This window comes from Brienomyrus brachyistius, chromosome 21, assembly GCF_023856365.1.
Source record: "Brienomyrus brachyistius isolate T26 chromosome 21, BBRACH_0.4, whole genome shotgun sequence".
Taxonomy (NCBI): domain Eukaryota; kingdom Metazoa; phylum Chordata; class Actinopteri; order Osteoglossiformes; family Mormyridae; genus Brienomyrus; species Brienomyrus brachyistius.
Genome location: NC_064553.1, coordinates 14,028,398 through 14,045,461, shown reverse-complemented (window position 1 = coordinate 14,045,461; position 17,064 = coordinate 14,028,398). Strand labels below are relative to the sequence as shown.

Below are 17,064 nucleotides of genomic sequence, written 5' to 3'. Positions count from 1 at the left end.
GCTCTCTCAGAATGTGTTGTGCAGAGCTGAATACCATCACAACACCCCCTACACCTCTTACCTTATAAATGACCAGTGTAGCTTCAAATTCCTGGGGATCGACATCTTCAGTTCACACAAAAGGAAAGAGAACATCAAGAGGCACATAAAAGAAAGCAGTGCATGTGTTCCCCACAGCAGCTACAGAACTGATCATCTCGACTCCTTCTTGTACAATTCTGGACAGCCATAAGCATCATCACCTCCTCCACCAGTGTCTGCTTTACGCAACGTCCGCCTGCTCCAAAAACCAAACTGTTATACGCTACCAAATCTTCAGAAAAGGTCATTAGTCAACCACTCCTCCACACAGAACTTGCGCCACTCCAGAGTAAAAATGTATGTGGCTACCCAGGAGATCACTGCAGCTTGATAAAAATCAGAAGCAGTGTGCGTTCGGATAGCTTCTCACTCAAGGCCGCCTTCCTCGTAGACAATCACAATCCGTCTCCGCTACCTGGAACTTCCTGATCAACGGAGGTTTCTACAAGGAGTACAGTCGATAGTGTTTTTGTATAGTTAATTCTGCATGTTTTTTAAACTAATTTAAACAAATCTGCTATAGCACTTTACTTTTACTTTATCGCCGATGTCTACTTAGCGTTGGCGAACTGCGTGTGAGTATGTCTGACTCACCGTCAGTTGATCTTACCTCGATACAGTGCAGGCTCGATACATAAGGACAAAAAGAGGTTGTTCTGCTATGTGCGTTAGTTAAAACAAACAAAAAAAACCCTCAACGGTCTCTATATTCTGCCCCTCAGCATTTCATAAATTAATACAATGCTCGACCTACAGTATATATCATAAAAATGCTGCAGCGGATTTACAAATGGATAGTCACATACGCAGAGAAGCACTGTCGGTAAAACTGCCCTGTAGGAGGAAACGATGAAAGCACTTATCTCTCTGCAGCCATAGTGACTTTTGACAGGTGTGCTATGGTCATATAATTCAAGATTATATTATTTTCCCACTTATGTTGTCTTTTTCCCCCCGCGGTTTGGAAAATGGATGGATGGATGTTGTCTTTTTTAGGTACTTCGGACCTCAACTCACAAAACAACCTATAATCCCATGAAAGAAGTAGCCAATACGTCGCTCGATTATACCATTATAGTTTGAAGTAACAGATGCAAGCATATATCAGACACGTCCTTCCAAACTACAAAAATAAAAAGAATACGTGTATGATAGGCGGTAACTACTTCATGCGAGCAATTCAGAATGTTTCACTAGCAGTCACTAGCGAAATGCAAACATCAGCCACTAGAGGGGGCAGTGAGACTAACTTTGGCGTCACTTTTGCAGGTAAGTCATCGGAGTTTGCTGTTCTGCTGTAGTAGAAATTACAGCTGCTTTGTGATTTCAGCTACGAATATGCAATTTTACATGTTCTGATATTATTGGTGGCGGTTTCTGCAGAAATTTGTGTAGTTTATTATACACACTCCTGTGCAAAAAAACGCCCAAAATGCAAAATATTAAGGTTTTAATGATCGTAACAACAAATCATTGATCACATAATTAACAAGAACATTAAAAGTGCATTCCCGAGACCTGTGCCACCGTTTTTTTCGTCACTGCTCGGTTCTGTAGTGAAACTTATTGAACGTTAATGTTCTCAACTTATTGCAGGTCCTTTTTGCCCAGGAATATAAGTTTAAATTTGTGAAACAATACGTGAAAATGAGCTTGAAAAAGTGTAATCAGCACACAGGCTGAACATGTCTAATACACACCCTGTAGACCAAGGGAAACCTGTTCCATGGAGGGCCGGTGTGGGTGCGGGATCCTGGAGTTTGTAGACAGTCATATAGCCTGCATACATCTAACACACACCCTGTAGTCAGCACACAGCCAGTACACCTCTAACACACACCCTATAGGGTCAGTCCATGCCAAATCAACCAGGGGCTCCATGGGCATCATTCCTGATTTTGATGAAAACTTGGTATTTAAAATTTGATCCTTATAGAGAACACTGAAAATTCCCCAAGTTTTATTGAAAAATTCTGATGCAGTCCTGCAACGTTATCGCCCTTTCAAATTTGGGTGTCACGCCCCTTTTTTGCACTCGCGAATCGAGCATATAATTTATAAGGGTTTTCAGGAGACCATATCTTCACTTCTAACCATGCTAGAGAGCTGAAAATTCTCCTTGTATACTTTTCCCTGCTATTTCAGAATCTGGCATTAAAATTAAGCTCAGGGGAAGCACTTCATAGTTATGGACCTGCAAAAATCAGTTTTTGGTTCACTTTTTTCGGATTTTGACCCCAAGCTGTGGGGTCACCACCACACCTACATCCAATATTCTTCTATATTTTTGTTATTTGAGGAAGATACTGTAAGCAGATGCAAATTCATTCTAAATAACCATTTATTCTTTGATATATTACCATCTGAAAATGGTCACAGGTGAGAAATCCCCCACAGGACCCCCTACTTCGGGGGCGTGGTTGACTGTGTAGATAGTTAGTGATGGGAATGAAACTTATACAGTTGAAAGAAGCATATCTGAACTATAAATGCTGAAAATACAGCTATCTCAACGTGTAATAGTACAGTACACATCTAAGTTATAATACCCATAATACACCACGTGTAGCTGGTGTAAAGTGACTGCCCTGCCAGCTGTGTAATGGTACAGTACACATCTAAGTTATAATACACCACATGTAGCTGGTGTAAAGTGACTGCCCTGTCAGCTATGTAATGGTACAGTATATATCTAAGTTAAAATACCCATAATACACCACTTGTAGCTGGTGTAAAGTGACTGCCCTGCCAGCTGTGTAATGGTACAGTACACATCTAAGTTATAATACCCATAATACACCATGTGTAGCTGGTGTAAAGTGACTGCCCTGCCAGCTGTGTAATGGTACAGTACATATTTAACTTATTATACCTATAATACTTGACAGTGATAATAAACATGTTCATTCATAACATGTTACGCAGTTATTTATTTACATTATTTTAGTTTTGATGTTATTTTAATGTGAATTAACTTCCCTTAGATTATTAAGGGAATACAGGCACAGTATAGACTCAATATACCATATACATTAGTATACAGTGTATATGATGTTCCCATGGTGTCCACGTCACCTAACATCCTATTGGACAAAATGTAATTTGGACGTTAAGCAGCGCATACCTGTGTATTAGTGAAACTGAGCTGTAGGACAGGCGCCCAACCCATCTCGAGAGAGTGAATCAGGTTACCATCCAGTTCACCATAAGCTCAAGACTGCTTACTGCAGGATAAGTTTGTGTCACTTTGTTTCTCAGTAACCCTGGACTCTAGTTTATGTCTGACCTATGTCACCCACCCACCCCCCCACCCCCACCAGAGAAAGCTTGGGTCTCTTTCCAAATCCCCTGTGTCACGTGGTTTGTCCTCAGGCTATGCTGGCTTTTCCTCAAGGACTTGGTTTTTCTAAATATAATCACGAGACGGTTTTGCTGTGTAGGCACACATGTCAAGGCTGAAAAAGCACCATTTTGGTCAGGAAACTTGTCCGGTACAAACTGGGGTGCGCAGTAACTTTGCTAAGCCATTCTCTTCGGTTTCCATTCACGGGCTTAGCTCCTCCGATATATTCATAGGCATTATAAGGCAGACGGCTCATTCTCAAACGTTTAAGTCTGCTTTCCCTTTCAGCCGGCACCTGGACGTCAGTCTTCAGCAAATGCATTTGACTGGACGATCACATGAAAGACGAAGGAGAGAGGAAGTGAAAGAGCTGGAAGGAACAAATGCCCTGATTGATCAGGCTGTTTGTGAGGGCTTGGATGGTGTGTAGGTGCTAGAACTTAGCGACACTGAACTGTATTGTGTGATCCAAGATGGCGGCATTTAGGCGCAGCATCCACTCTGGGCTCCATGCCACTGCATATCTCTATGTGGATGGAATGATAGTAAAGCCCACTTGACTTAACATGATATCGACCAACATCAGTGTATAAATATCAGCGCCCACCTATTAGAACGAAACAGATGTGAATATAGTCATGCGCCAAATAACCACATTTCGATTAACAACTGACTGCATATACGACAGTGGACCCATAATATTATACTGTAATGGAGCTGAAAAATTGCTGTCGCCTACTGACTTTGTAGCCACGTAAAGTTATAGGGCAACATGTGTTGTATGTTTGTGGTGCTGTTGTTGTAAACACTCTACTGTGCTGTCAGTTGTATAAAAGTATAGCACATACAATTACGTATAGTATATAATACTGGATAATGATAATAAACGACTACGCTACTAGCTTATGTATTTGCCATACTGTACTTTTTATCGTTATTTAGGCTAAAGCATATCGCTCAGGTGTGTAGTACGCTATACCATATATTTACGTAAGTACCGTCTACACTAAAAAGGGTAAAAATGTGTACCTTTGCTTGTCACTGGGGCTGTAGCCTCAAGGATCTGCCAATTGTACCCTTAGCTGTAGGTAAATGTACCTTTTAAGGTACAGAAATGAACCCTGGGAAACATTCCTGTACCTTTGATTGTACAATAATGCTGATTGTACCTTTGGGATGTTCCTCAGAGTCCATTTCCGTACATTGAATGGCACAAGGGTGTAGCCCCAGTGACAAGCAAAGGAACACATTTTTTCTGAGAGTGATATTGTATTCACACGATATTCACCTAATGCCGCATCTCTCAGAACGTATCCCGTCGTTCTGACATGACTGTCTGCTCTCACTGCAGGTACCCACAATGGTCCATAACAAGTGGGCTGTCACCTGTGGTGTGACTTCCGGGCATAAGAGCCACAGCTCAAAACCCAGGTAATAAAAGATAAAGGCGGGAAGCGCAAAGGCCATTGTCGCACCCCCCTCCCACCCCCCCCCCAAAGCTGCCTGCCTCAGCACAATGACACGTGGTGAGCGAATCAGCACGGGACACAGTGCTGTGCCGCTCGTAACCCACTTAAGCAGCTGTACCTTCTGCAAGCAGCAAACAGAAACTCCAGGTGCTATCAGTTGTGACCTTACAGGGTCACTCTGACCTCCATCCGCTCCCCGGTAAAAAGCCTGCTGCCGACCGTTTCCACCTTTACATCACTACACGCTTTTCCGTCTTGGAGATATTCACAGGCTTCAGTAATATTTCCTCTTTGTGGCACTTAATAACCCCATAAACCATAAAAAAAAACCTTCTGAAATACAATAAAGTGTCTTTCTAAAACTGTCCCAGGTCTCCATATCTAAAGAAACTTGACTCAAGAAAGGTGTGATTAATATATTTAGTGGCCTCTGATCATGTAACACATTCCCATATAATATGTGAACCCTGCAACGGGTGTGGCGTTTATGCACTTAATCCTTCTGATCATTATGTAACACGCTAACCCAGTAAACCCCACCCAGAATCGGGAGTTTATGTAGCAAACCTCTCCTTTAATTGAGTTTCATTAGTACACATATTCCAGTGAATGTCTGGGCCATTAACACACTGAACCCTCTTACTGTCTGCTTTTGGATCCGCCATTAATGGCATAGTAAATAATTCACAGGCTCCTGTGGACGGCGGTAGCCTCGGTACTCAGTGATGAAGAGTGAAAGCTCACTCACTCAGCAGGGTCTCTCTCCTAGGTCCATTATGCTCAGCGGGCTCCGTGTCGTTTCAGGGCCGTCAAAAGCGCAAGTCACACATAGAATAAGCACAGTACAAGCAGACATTCAGCAGGGTCCCGGTCTTCGTTACACACAGTTCAGTTGCACTCAGCGGGGCCTGTTTCAGCATAGCGGTCGCACAGCACACTCATACAAAGTCATCCAGACTGTCATTAATAAGCACAGTCACACAGGGAACACATGCGGTCACAGCACAGCCATATAGCCCAAAGTCAGTCCAGAAGCACAATATAGACCAAACCGCTGATACATCCCAGTGACCAGTCCTAAAATCCAGTAACATACTAGTTAGTAGTACACAGAATAATTAACCTATTCTGAGAAAATAATCACACAAGGCGGTAATGCCCTTCATGACTGCTGTCAACCAGCTCTTTGGAGTTTATACAATATAGAAATGTAAGGAAAATGAATCATATTTAGAGCAGTAATGAGAACTGCAGACCTACATAACAGCACTACAGCAGTGGCCAGAGATAAATATAACACATTAGAAAAGACAATTCGCAGCTGACTCTAGATACGCTGTAAAATCAGGATACCATAAGGAAACAGTGCGGTTAACAGACATTATCCTCCCAATCGACCAGCACACTCGTAGTGCAAAACCGCACTGCATCGCATCTAAAAAGCGGATTAATAACACGTACCGTATTCCCACCCCCAAATTCAGGTTCACACCATAGTCTCGCTGTTTATATTAATGTGAAGTCTTTTATATTGTTTAGTTATTTAACGCTATAAACAAATATAATAACGCCTTTAACGAAAACGATCTAATTATTATGAGCCCAGTAAATTTAGCTGAAATTTCATTGTCCAAATGTCCGCTAACAATCCAGTAATCTCCTACTGTTGTTTCAAACCGTATGTAAACACTGTAAATAAACTTATAATAAATAGTTATATAGACATACACCTGTTTATAATCGTTGTAGCCAAAGCGATCATTTCTAACTTAAAAATCAATACTGCTGCACTAGTGATTCTTCAATGTATTCTCAAAAGAGTATTTTTGCCTGTAAACATACCTGATATAGCATTATATTGAAGTTATTTATAATTCAAGTCCGCGAATTTGTTTGACAACAGGCGGACCTGATAGCGTGTTTCACTTTAGGACACAGCGCATCCTCAAGCCCAGCGATACACGGGAATTCAAGATCTTCCCTCGGACTGAAGGAGGAGGATTCCCGCGGGCTTGAACCCAGCCCGACCCCAGGCTGCGCATTGCCGTCTATTGGCGCAGAGAGCGCTGCTCCTAACGCGGCCAGCGCCTGCATGCCGATCCGCAGCGAAGCACCGCGCCGCCCCGGTAGAAAAGTGGATGGGCAGCGTTTTTAAATTGCCTCACTAACGCCGAAGAAGCTTGATTTATTTCAAATTAAAATAATCAATGAAAACACACACGTAGACAGTTATTCCAACCGATGAATCGGTACTTTAAGAGCGTTAAATCAATTCTCCAGCATAAAAATTTAGTTGTAAAAAAAGGAAATACTGAAACACGCTCAGCGCTTTCCAGAACAGTGACACACACAGACCGTGCGGGGCTTGTGTGCGGCTCACTGCCCGCGGATATACAGTATCCGAAACTGCCGAGGAACTCCCCCGCACCAGCCAGAAGTGCCACACAGAGAGCTGAGTCGGACTTTAGCGAACCTTGCTGCGACGCATAAGAAATACAGCAAAACACGCGTCTCCTGAAACAGCCCGCACTACCGCAGTCACCAAGAAGGGCGCCGCGCAGTCCCCCGCAGCAGCGCACCCTGCCGCGCTCCCACAGCCCTGCTTTGGGAACGCAACTTCCTTACCAACGCCTTTGGCGTCCATCTGCCCCCGCTTTGCTCAGTGAAGACGGGAAAAGATCTTGTGGTCTGGATAGATGCGCTCTGTCCGATCGGGACGTGCGCCTCCTCTTCAGATACGGATCCAGATCCAGTTGTCCTGCAGAGCTGCAAGGAACCGGCCAGTGGGTCACGTTAGGAGTGCGTTCAGAGCACTTTTTAAAGGGGCGCCGGGGTGGGGATGTGTTCGGTCCGGATAGGATTGCGTGTCTGTGAGTGAGGAATCGCTCCTTACCTGTGTTTGCACGCTCGGGTCGGAGCTCTACTCCCCCAGTAGTACTGCAGCTCCCCCCGAACCGCTGGGGTGACGTCAGGAGCCGTGGCTCAGGGTTAAGGTGACAGATTAACGCAAGTGCAGGGACAGGGGTGATACATCTCCATGTGCGCTTGTCTCCCGTTATCACCCGCGGCGTCACTGTGTGATCGGCGTGTTTACACACTCCTGCGCGTCTGATGCCTGTGTGAGCACCGCCGGCGAACCAGCAAGCGCCGCATCGGATGCTGCCATACATCACGAGGCAGCACCGCTTCCTACAAGGCTACCGGCGAAAACTGTGCTATTTAAAAACTTCCTTTAACCCACGAATACATAAAAGAACGAACACAAATCTAAACCAATAACTTGACAGAAACAAACATTTACTTTCGGTGCACTAGAAAAACGGTCCCATTTAAAGCGACATTCAACATTAGAACTTCTATTAAGTACAACATGTAGGAAAGTTCGTATTAAAATAATTCACTCGGGATTTCAGTGGATAAATGTAATATGTGTATGTTCACCTGTATGGGAAATAAAAGGATCTCGATAAAATCATTTCAACTTTATTTATATGGCCCTTTTAACATAAAGGATTGTGACAGAGCACAAATCAAATGCAGAGACGATATAATATTTCTAACCTATCCATTAGCCGATGGAATATGCAGTCAGCATAACACGGGACACGGAAATAAAGCAGTACTCACGTTTCCTCTGTGCTATAAACAGAAATGCTTGATGCGATAAAACACGGAGTTCAGTCTGCTTAATGTCCCAAGGCAGGACTAACAATGACACAGGAGCACATCGAGGGGTTTGAGGGCACCTTGCGTGTATTTATTGTGATTAGGGAAAAATGTTCACAGCAGCACACATTTCTCTCTCGGGAAAACAGGGTTACAGAACTCAGTGGAATATAACACATATGCATACTCCAATGAACAGGCCAGGTCATTTGGCACTTCTGGTATCACAAGTAACTAGGTTGTTTATATGGTTTCGTTTAATAGAGGGCACACCTTTCACTTTTTGGTCACCTCAACCAATGTGCAAGGTCCCCAAGATCACAGCTACTGGCCAGGGCTGTAAAAGGCCAAGGCAATTGAACAATAAAGATGATTTAAAACTAAAAGGAACATGTGGGTGAGCAGAACAGCAGAGATCACTCCCCCGAAGAGAGAGAAAGACTGTGGGTGACCGAAGGAGGGCAGGGATCACTGCACCAAGAAAGAGAGACTGAATGGGTGAGCAGAGCAGAGATCACACCCCAGAGAGAGTGAGAGATTGTGTGGGTGAGCAGAGCAGGGTAGAGATCACTCCCCCGAAGGGAGAGAGAGACCGTGAGGGTGACCGGATGAGGTCAGGGATCACTGCACCAAGAAAGAGAGACTGAATGGGTGAGCAGAGCAGAGCAGAGATCACACCCCAGAGAGAGTGAGAGATTGTGTGAGTGAGCAGAGCAGGGCAGAGATCACTCCCCCGAAGAGAGAGACCGTGTGGGTGACCGGTTGAGGGCAGGGATCACTGCACCAAGAAAGAGAGCCTGTGTGGGTAAGCAGAGCAGGCCAGAGATCACCCCCCAGGAAAGAGAAACTGTGTGGGTGAGCAGAGCAGGGCAGAGATCACCCCCCAGGAAAGAGAAACTGTGTGGGTGAGCAGAGCAGGGCAGAGATCACCCCCCAGGAAAGAGAAACTGTGTGGGTGAGCAGAGCAGGGCAGAGATCACCCCCCAGGAAAGAGAAACTGTGTGGGTGAGCAGAGCAGGGCAGAGATCACCCCCCAGGAAAGAGAAACTGTGTGGGTGAGCAGAGCAGGGCAGAGATCACCCCCCAGGAAAGAGAAACTGTGTGGGTGAGCAGAGCAGGGCAGAGATCACCCCCCAGGAAAGAGAAACTGTGTGGGTGAGCAGAGCAGGGCAGAGATCACCCCCCAGGAAAGAGAAACTGTGTGGGTGAGCAGAGCAGGGCAGAGATCACCCCCCAGGAAAGAGAAACTGTGTGGGTGAGCAGAGCAGGGCAGAGATCGCCCCCTGCTCCCCCAAGAGAGAGAGAGACCACATGAGTGAGCAGTCGGGCAGAAATGATATTCCAGAGAGAGAGAGCAACCGTGTGGGTGAACAGAGCTGGGCAGAGATGACACCCCAGGGTGAGTGAGAGATCGTGTGGGTGAGCAGAGCCAGGCAGAGATCATACCCCCCGAGAGAGAGACAATGGGTGGGTGAGCAGACCAGGGCAGAGATCACACCTCCGACAAAGAGAGAGACCATGTACGGCCAAGCAGTCAGGTCAGAGGCCATGCAGACTGCTGATAACTTGTCACATCCAGCAGCCCGTGTCAGAATGAGCTCTGTGGGATAGGCGTCTCTTTTGCTGATTACATGACTTGACATAAGCTCACATCCATTTATGTGCCAAGCTGTCTACTCAGTAAACCGTCCCAGCAGCAGGACTGTCAGGGCAGACAGGAGGAAGTGAGCAGTGAGGTGAATTACGGCCGAAGTTACTCAGGCCGACTAGTCCATAAGTGACAAGTGTCGGTCCAGGATGGGTAGGCAGGGGCGTAGCTAGGCATTCTGGGCCCTCAGACAATATGTCACCTTGCGCCCCTTAAACACTTTTGCTGAGTGTGGCCCCTTTAAAATGCTGAGCTCCCTAAATCTGTCAGGTCTCCATGCTCCTCTGACGCCCCTGTATGCAGGTACAGGTAGACTACGGTGAACAGGTAGAGGTGGACCACAGTGTGAACAGTCCCGAAGGCTTGGCAGGCAGCTCCAGCAGGGGGGCCGCAGGAAGCCAAGGAAAGCAGCTGGCTCACAAAGCCCGGCTTCTTTGCCCGGAATAAAAGCACAAATCAATATTTTACCCAACACTGCTGACGCAGTGTAACCTAAGTAGAGGCGGACGCAGCAAGGTCAGCGATAATCTAAGAAGGAGCCCAGGTGATCCTGGGACAGCAGACACAGGCCGGGGCCAGACAGGCCTGTCATCCTTTCCGGGCCCTCTGTGGGTCCGGGGACATCGTAAGTGACAAGGGTCTTAAAAACTTGGAACAACTGATCTAGGTTGTGGAAACAACCTGAATTGCTTTTGTGGAGCACAGAATCTCTAGCAGTACCCCTGGTCAGGTCTATCAGATCACCCGGCCCAGATCTGGCAGCCTCCACCCCAAACACTTGGAGTGTAACTGCGGGATTCCCCGTTACCATTTCATAAGGTGCCCTCATCTCAGGGGCAGAGAAGGACCATGTAAAAGCAGAGCTTCCATATGACAGCTGGTGCTGGATCAGTGGGACTCCTAACCAATCATGGGCGATGAACATGAGCAGAAATCATTGACCAGTTGATCAGTTATGGCACAGCATATATCTGATGGCTACATCATCATTACTTTAACACTTAAAAACATCACCATTCATGACGTTCATGACTTAAATGGTTGATTCACCGTTGATTAATTGAATGTGAACAGACAACGGTCTTTAGGTACAGCTGGATACTGTACCACCATTACAATTATTGCTTATAAGGCGGGTTAACCAAAAATGTTTAGTTTCTTAAAGTAAGTCTTCAGCCAAAGGGTAATATTTGGGTTAAAGTAGATTTGGCAAATTGATTGTTTCTCAGCCCAGTCCTCATGGACCCCCACGCCATTCATGATTTTCCTTTCTCCTAGCAGACCTAAAGCGAAACAAGAAGGAACTAAACAATCAAGAACACCAAAGACGTGGTAGAGGTTTAGTGCTGAGAGGGAGCAAAAACGTGGACTGTCTGAGGGTTCCCAAGGACCGAGTTGAGATACACTGTTTTAGGGCAGTGCTCTTCAAATCTGGACCTTGACTCCAAATCCAGGCCTTGTCGCCAGTTCTGCCAGGTAGTTAGTTTAATAATTACTGATTCTGATTGGCCAGAGGCTTCACACCTGACTCACAGGTAAAGGAAGGTTGGAAAACCAGCAGTGCTCGGACCTCGAAGACCGTGGTTTGAACAACCCTGCTTTAGGGAATGAAGTGATTGATGAAGACAACAGCTCAGCCAAAGCCCATTAAGAAGGATCTCACCTGGATCAAATCCCAGCATGCATCAGGGCTGGGTGACGCTGGATGGGCCTATAAACGGGATGCCCTAGATACACCTCACTCAGACCTGCCCCCCGGTCATAGAGTTACTTTAGTTCACATACAAATGAGCGGGTTTAGAGTCAGTCAGACTAACCATGTCTGCCTTGACAGGTGTAGTGTGATGCTACACAGTGGCGCAGACACACTCCCCCCCCCCCCCCCCCAAAACAATGGCTGTGGATGCCCAGTGTCCCCTCAAAGAAACTGCTCTCAGCACAGCCGTCTGATATGAGTGCCTTTATTACTGGATTGGTTTGATATATACAATGTATAGGAACTGAACGAAACTGCTGCTCCACTGGCTTCAGAGGAGGGTTAAGCCACGAGACTGGAGAGCAGGCCATTCCTGGAACAGGAGACACCTGATTGGGCCTCCTTCTCAACACAATGCACATCATTGGACACCCTTCTCCGAAGGCTCGTGACAGGTCCTTTCGGCCAGTGAGGTGACTTTATGCGACAACATACATACAGCGAAGGATGAGCACATCCACACCCGCTCAACAGATACACGTAGTGTTAAACTGAAGTTGCATAATCAAAAACGTGTCTGGCCGCTTCATCCAACCAGTTCAGGATAGCAGCAAAGAAACCGAACAAGACATCGTGTGTGCATGACGAAGAGCAGGGTGCTTAAACGCTCCCGGAAATAAATAAGACAGTATTTCAAGCATCGTATCACTGAGCAGATCATCACAAGACGAAAGTAACGGCTTTATAGACTATCTTCCTCGCGTGTGCGCCAGTGTGTGTGTGAGTTCATGGGGGTACGTGCACGCGTGTTCTAACTAATTGCACTTGGAGATGGAGCCCAGGGCTGCCAAGGTGCTTTGCTCCATCATGTAGAGTCCTGCAGCGTTCGTTAACTGGAGCTGTTCCCACACTGAGAAATGGAATCGGGGGTCTTACAGGGGAGCCGGCCGTAGTCTTGGCGAAAGACCACGGGCCGTCACCTACAGGTCCCATTACACACATTCCCCTCATAAAATTTTACAGCTAAGAACCAATAAGAAAGGAAACAGGAAGGAGCCAGGATCTTTGGCTCCTCTGCCAGACGTCATAATCCCGCCAGCCATGGCGGGGCCGGAGCAACACGCTTCCCTTTACATTCTGCACAAGAGTACGGAGCAGAGAGTCCGCTCTGGACACACGTCTCTCCAAGGTGGCACGAGATTCCCGCATCTCCGCTTTCCAATGGAAAGAAGCCGTCTCCGGAATCTCGTGCGGGATTTCCCCCCCGTCACCAGGCACGCCGGAATCGCGGCTCGGTGCGTAAGGAGGCCGTGGAGAGGTGGAGTCTCCAGGAGAGAGAGATCGCGACATGAATGGACACCACAGGACAACGTACTGTACTTCACAACGCTTCACGGCGGACGTCACCGGGGGAGGGGGGCGAGGCTGAGGACACGGACGAAAGGGGGCAGGATTGCAGGCAGGGGATCAGAAGAACTTGTCGTCGATGCGAAAGTGCGGCCTCGTGACGTCGTCGGGGTTGATGAAGACCGAGATGGACTTGCCAGGGTTTTCTGTCACCAGCTGCTGTAGCTTCTTGGCCAGTCGGTCGTCGGGTGGCGCGTCAGCGGGGTCCGCCTGTGGTGAGGGCAGCCCGGAGCCACTACTGCGCCGCTGCAGCTCCAGAGTGAGGCGGCCGGCGGCCTTGGCGTGCTCAATAGCCGTACGCAGGTGCTCGGCGGGGTCCGAGCGCACCGAAGACAGCTTGCGTGCGTGCAGCACAGCGGTCTCATCCGACAGGTGCTCCAGCATGTTGCACTGCGGGATGAAGTAGTTGGGGCACGTCTTGTTGACCAGGCAGTGCAGTAGGTCATCGATGAGGCCCAGCAGGAAGTGGGCTGAGAAGTCATCCTGGGACAGGTAGCTGGCGGGCAGGCGGTCACATGACCAGAGCATGACGCTACGCAGGTGGTAGGGGCTGATGGCCTTGGGTCGAGACAGCAGCTTGATGATGATAGCCTTGCAGGCCTGGTAAGCCTGGATAAGGCTGGTGGAGAGGCACTTTTTGAGCTGCACCTCACTACGAGCAAAAGACAGGCGCCACTCGTTCTCCTTGCGGCCCTTGAAGGAACAGGCGGGCACCAGATAGAAGCCGCTGATCACCTCCTCCTCTGTGATCTTTCCGTCCCAGAAGTGGTTCTCCATCAGCCAACTCTGGGCCACGGCGGGCCAGCCCTTGAAGGAGACCACGGGCACCACGTCATACAGCATGCGGCTACTGCCCACGCCCAGGATGATGGAGATTACCGTCCCGTTCTTCTCCACCTTCTCCACGCGCGGCATGCCCCGCTGCGGCTTCTTCTGAACCTCGTCCAGCACCACGCTGATCGACTCGTAGAACCAGTCCGCCACCAGCGTCGGGGAGAAGAAGTAGTTTGTGGCTCCGTTGATGTGGTCGACGATAGTGCAGCAGTCCTTCCAGCGGTTGATGGTGGCCTCGTCGAAGAGCCGCAGGCTCAGCCAGGAGTGGCAGAGCGCCGAGTGTCGCATGTCCAGGGTCACAGGCTGGTTGCGGTCATGCAACTTCAGGGCCGGCACCAGCAGGGTGAAGTCCATGTCGTAGTCCGTGCCGCGGGCGTAGACGCTCAGCTCGTCCAGGTCCATGTCTACCACGCCTTCACGCACCCCGCCCGACAACAACAGATACTCGTTGGCAACCGGAAGCTTCTGGTCCAGCTTCTGCACCATCCCTGGAAAACAGATCAGGAGGAGAGTTTGGGAATGCAAAACGGGAGCATAGGCACAGTGCAGGGATGCACGAAAAGGGCAGGAACAGTTATATATATGCTTAAAGCTGCCAAATCTGGCACCGTTCTATCACTGACCCCACCCAAACTGGCTGACCACACCCTACCCAGCTGACCCCGTCCTTGTTCATGTCACCTCACACTGGCCCATGTGACTCTAAGTGCCTACAGCCACCGCCCCTCTGCAGAGGCCTGGCGTCGGTTTCCGGCGGATCAATGAGAATATCTGAAAGACAACACCGGAGCCGGAGTGCCGGGGCCACAGTCCTCAAGGTCAGGCGAAGCTCTGCTGCATTTCTAACGCTCGAGGAGCCATTTATAAATCTGAAAAAGGAGCTCAAGGGTGCCACCTCACAACAGGGCCAAACGGCTACAATCTCACCCTCTACCCAGCATGCACTGCTGCAGCCCCTGCATGGTCTCACCAGGTGACACTTAACACCTCAAGCACAGAGCTGTAAACCAAAAGTATGTCACCCCGGCCCGACACAGACAGCATCAGCAGGTAGTTAAAACGTTTGACACCTGCATCTTATTTGCCTCGGTACGACGCTCACGGCTGATTGGACTGCAGCCATGACCACTCCTGAGCTCATGTGCCATTTTGGCTCCATCACACCTGGGCGTTTGTTTACCACAAAACACGGTTGCATTCAGTGTCTCTCACAGTCTCCTTCAGAACCTGGCTGGTGATACTGAGCTGAAACTTTCAACCAGTATTGATTTTCCCCGCTTGTGCCTTTAGGGGTCACTCCACGGACAGGCCAGGCGAATGGGCTCTTACACAGCTGCAATACCGCGAGGGAGCAAAATATGCAGGTTCTGACCCATAGACAGAAACTGATATGGTCCAGGAGCTATGATGGTTTTGATCGGAAATCTGTGTAAATCTGCCACCCTGGATAGGAAACCAAATGTGACAAAGGCTGTTCTCTCCTACAAGTTGGGGCAACAGGCGAAAGTCGCTGTGGGTCCTGCCTCGGATGGGAAAGAGCAGTCAGAACTCAGCCCTTCCTTTGCACATAAAGCCCTATGACCTTTCACCCCTAGCCCTTAGAAGTCCCCTGATACCAGCCGGTGTTTATAAACGTGGTGTAAAGTCCTCACTTTATCACAGGGCATAATTAACCTTTATGACTCTCCTGCTGTGACTAATCCTGCAGAAACCACAGTTTTCTAGGAGTGGCGCACGCATTCACTTAATCCAACGAGGAGTGATGACGCCGATGACATCACAGGTTCTGCTGGTGTATCATCTGTCATGTGTCCATGCGAACAGATGCCAAAGACTTCAGTACATTCTAAACGCATCGTCTTTTAACACCGTCAGCACATCTCCAGGCAGCAGCGCCCTCTAGTGGATCACACCGCCGTGTCGCCCTACGATGCAGAGACAGTGTGCAGGCAGGGACGCTGCGAGTAAGCTGAGAGTGCTCCTGATTCCTCAGATATCATGCTGGGTTCTCTTCCAGGAAATCACAGCGTTTCCCTCTGCGCTTGCACGGTTATTTTGACGTATTTTACAATAGCTCATCGTGGAGATCACGATGAAATAACACACGGCTGTTTGCCGTGCAAATGAACACGAAATACATCAGCACTCCCGAGGCTGCAGCACGGACCGTGCATTTGCACGCCCGTACCGAAATCCAAACTGATTTCACAGAAATTGCCGCTGAAAGTCTCAGTTTTGCTCCACGTCGTCGGCTGGTGACAGTCATCGATACGTGCATCTGTGCTGTGGAGCATCTGGTCCAAGAGACCAAGGTACCAAAAATCTAACATCTTACCTGACACTGAGTCACACACGCCCTACCTGCACACCACCGACGGTGTCCTCCACACCAAGCTCTGTTTGAAACGCACAACGCCGGGCTGCTCCTTACCGAGCATGGAGAAGATGAAGTCCTTGGCGGTGTGAATCTCCAGCGCCCGCTGATCGTCATACTCCCTCTGGTCGTGCTTGCTGAATTCCTGGATTAGCTTGTTCAGCTCCTCTATCCTGGCCCCGGACCTAAAGTCAAGTTCCGGGCAGTTGGGCACGATCCTGTTGTTGTTGTTGGTGCTGCTGGGTGTCCCGGTGGGGCTGTTCCCGAGGCTGCTGACCGATCCAGCCCGGCTGCCTAGTACTGGCGCCGCCATCTTCGCGAGGAGATAATGCAGAGACCGCCCCTGGGAGCGGAAGCGCTTCGGCTCCCCCCAGCAAAATCTAACATGCCGTGCAGTACAGGGCAGCCTTTCATTTTAATACAAGAGCTATCACAGAGTAGCATTTTCTTTTGATGAAACACCAGGTAGCACAGAGCAGCCATTTATTGTAATACACCTGGCAGCACAGATGGGCTTTTCATTTTAATACAGAATGTAGCACAGAG

At 48.4% G+C, this 17,064-nt stretch overlaps 2 protein-coding genes across 4 annotated transcripts in view; both read right to left on the bottom strand.

Moving 5' to 3' along the window:
• fgf12a (fibroblast growth factor 12a) overlaps positions 1-8,177 on the bottom strand; it is a 30,102-nt gene extending 21,925 nt beyond the window's left edge. Inside the window, exons 1-2 of one of the 2 annotated variants that reach the window (XM_048989650.1) lie at positions 7,787-8,177; positions 7,519-7,659 (exon numbers count right to left, since the gene is read on the bottom strand). In XM_048989650.1, the coding sequence (XP_048845607.1) occupies positions 7,519-7,537 (19 nt within the window). In that variant the 5' untranslated portion in view covers positions 7,538-7,659; positions 7,787-8,177. The other variant, XM_048989649.1, reaches the window with a different exon arrangement.
• Positions 8,178-12,152: 3,975 nt separating this feature from the next.
• LOC125716843 (nucleotidyltransferase MB21D2) lies at positions 12,153-16,898 on the bottom strand. 2 transcript variants are annotated; one of them, XM_048989630.1, is made up of 2 exons: positions 16,576-16,898; positions 12,153-14,632 (listed from the first exon to the last, which is right to left on the bottom strand). In XM_048989630.1, exons 1-2 carry the CDS (start codon positions 16,829-16,831, stop codon positions 13,371-13,373), a joined length of 1,518 nt encoding a protein of 505 aa, XP_048845587.1. In that variant the 5' UTR covers positions 16,832-16,898; the 3' UTR covers positions 12,153-13,370. The 2 variants fall into 2 exon arrangements, with proteins under 2 accessions (XP_048845587.1, XP_048845588.1); XM_048989631.1 differs by lacking the exon at positions 16,576-16,898 and adding an exon at positions 15,325-16,562.
• Between the last annotated feature and the right edge of the window lie 166 nt (positions 16,899-17,064).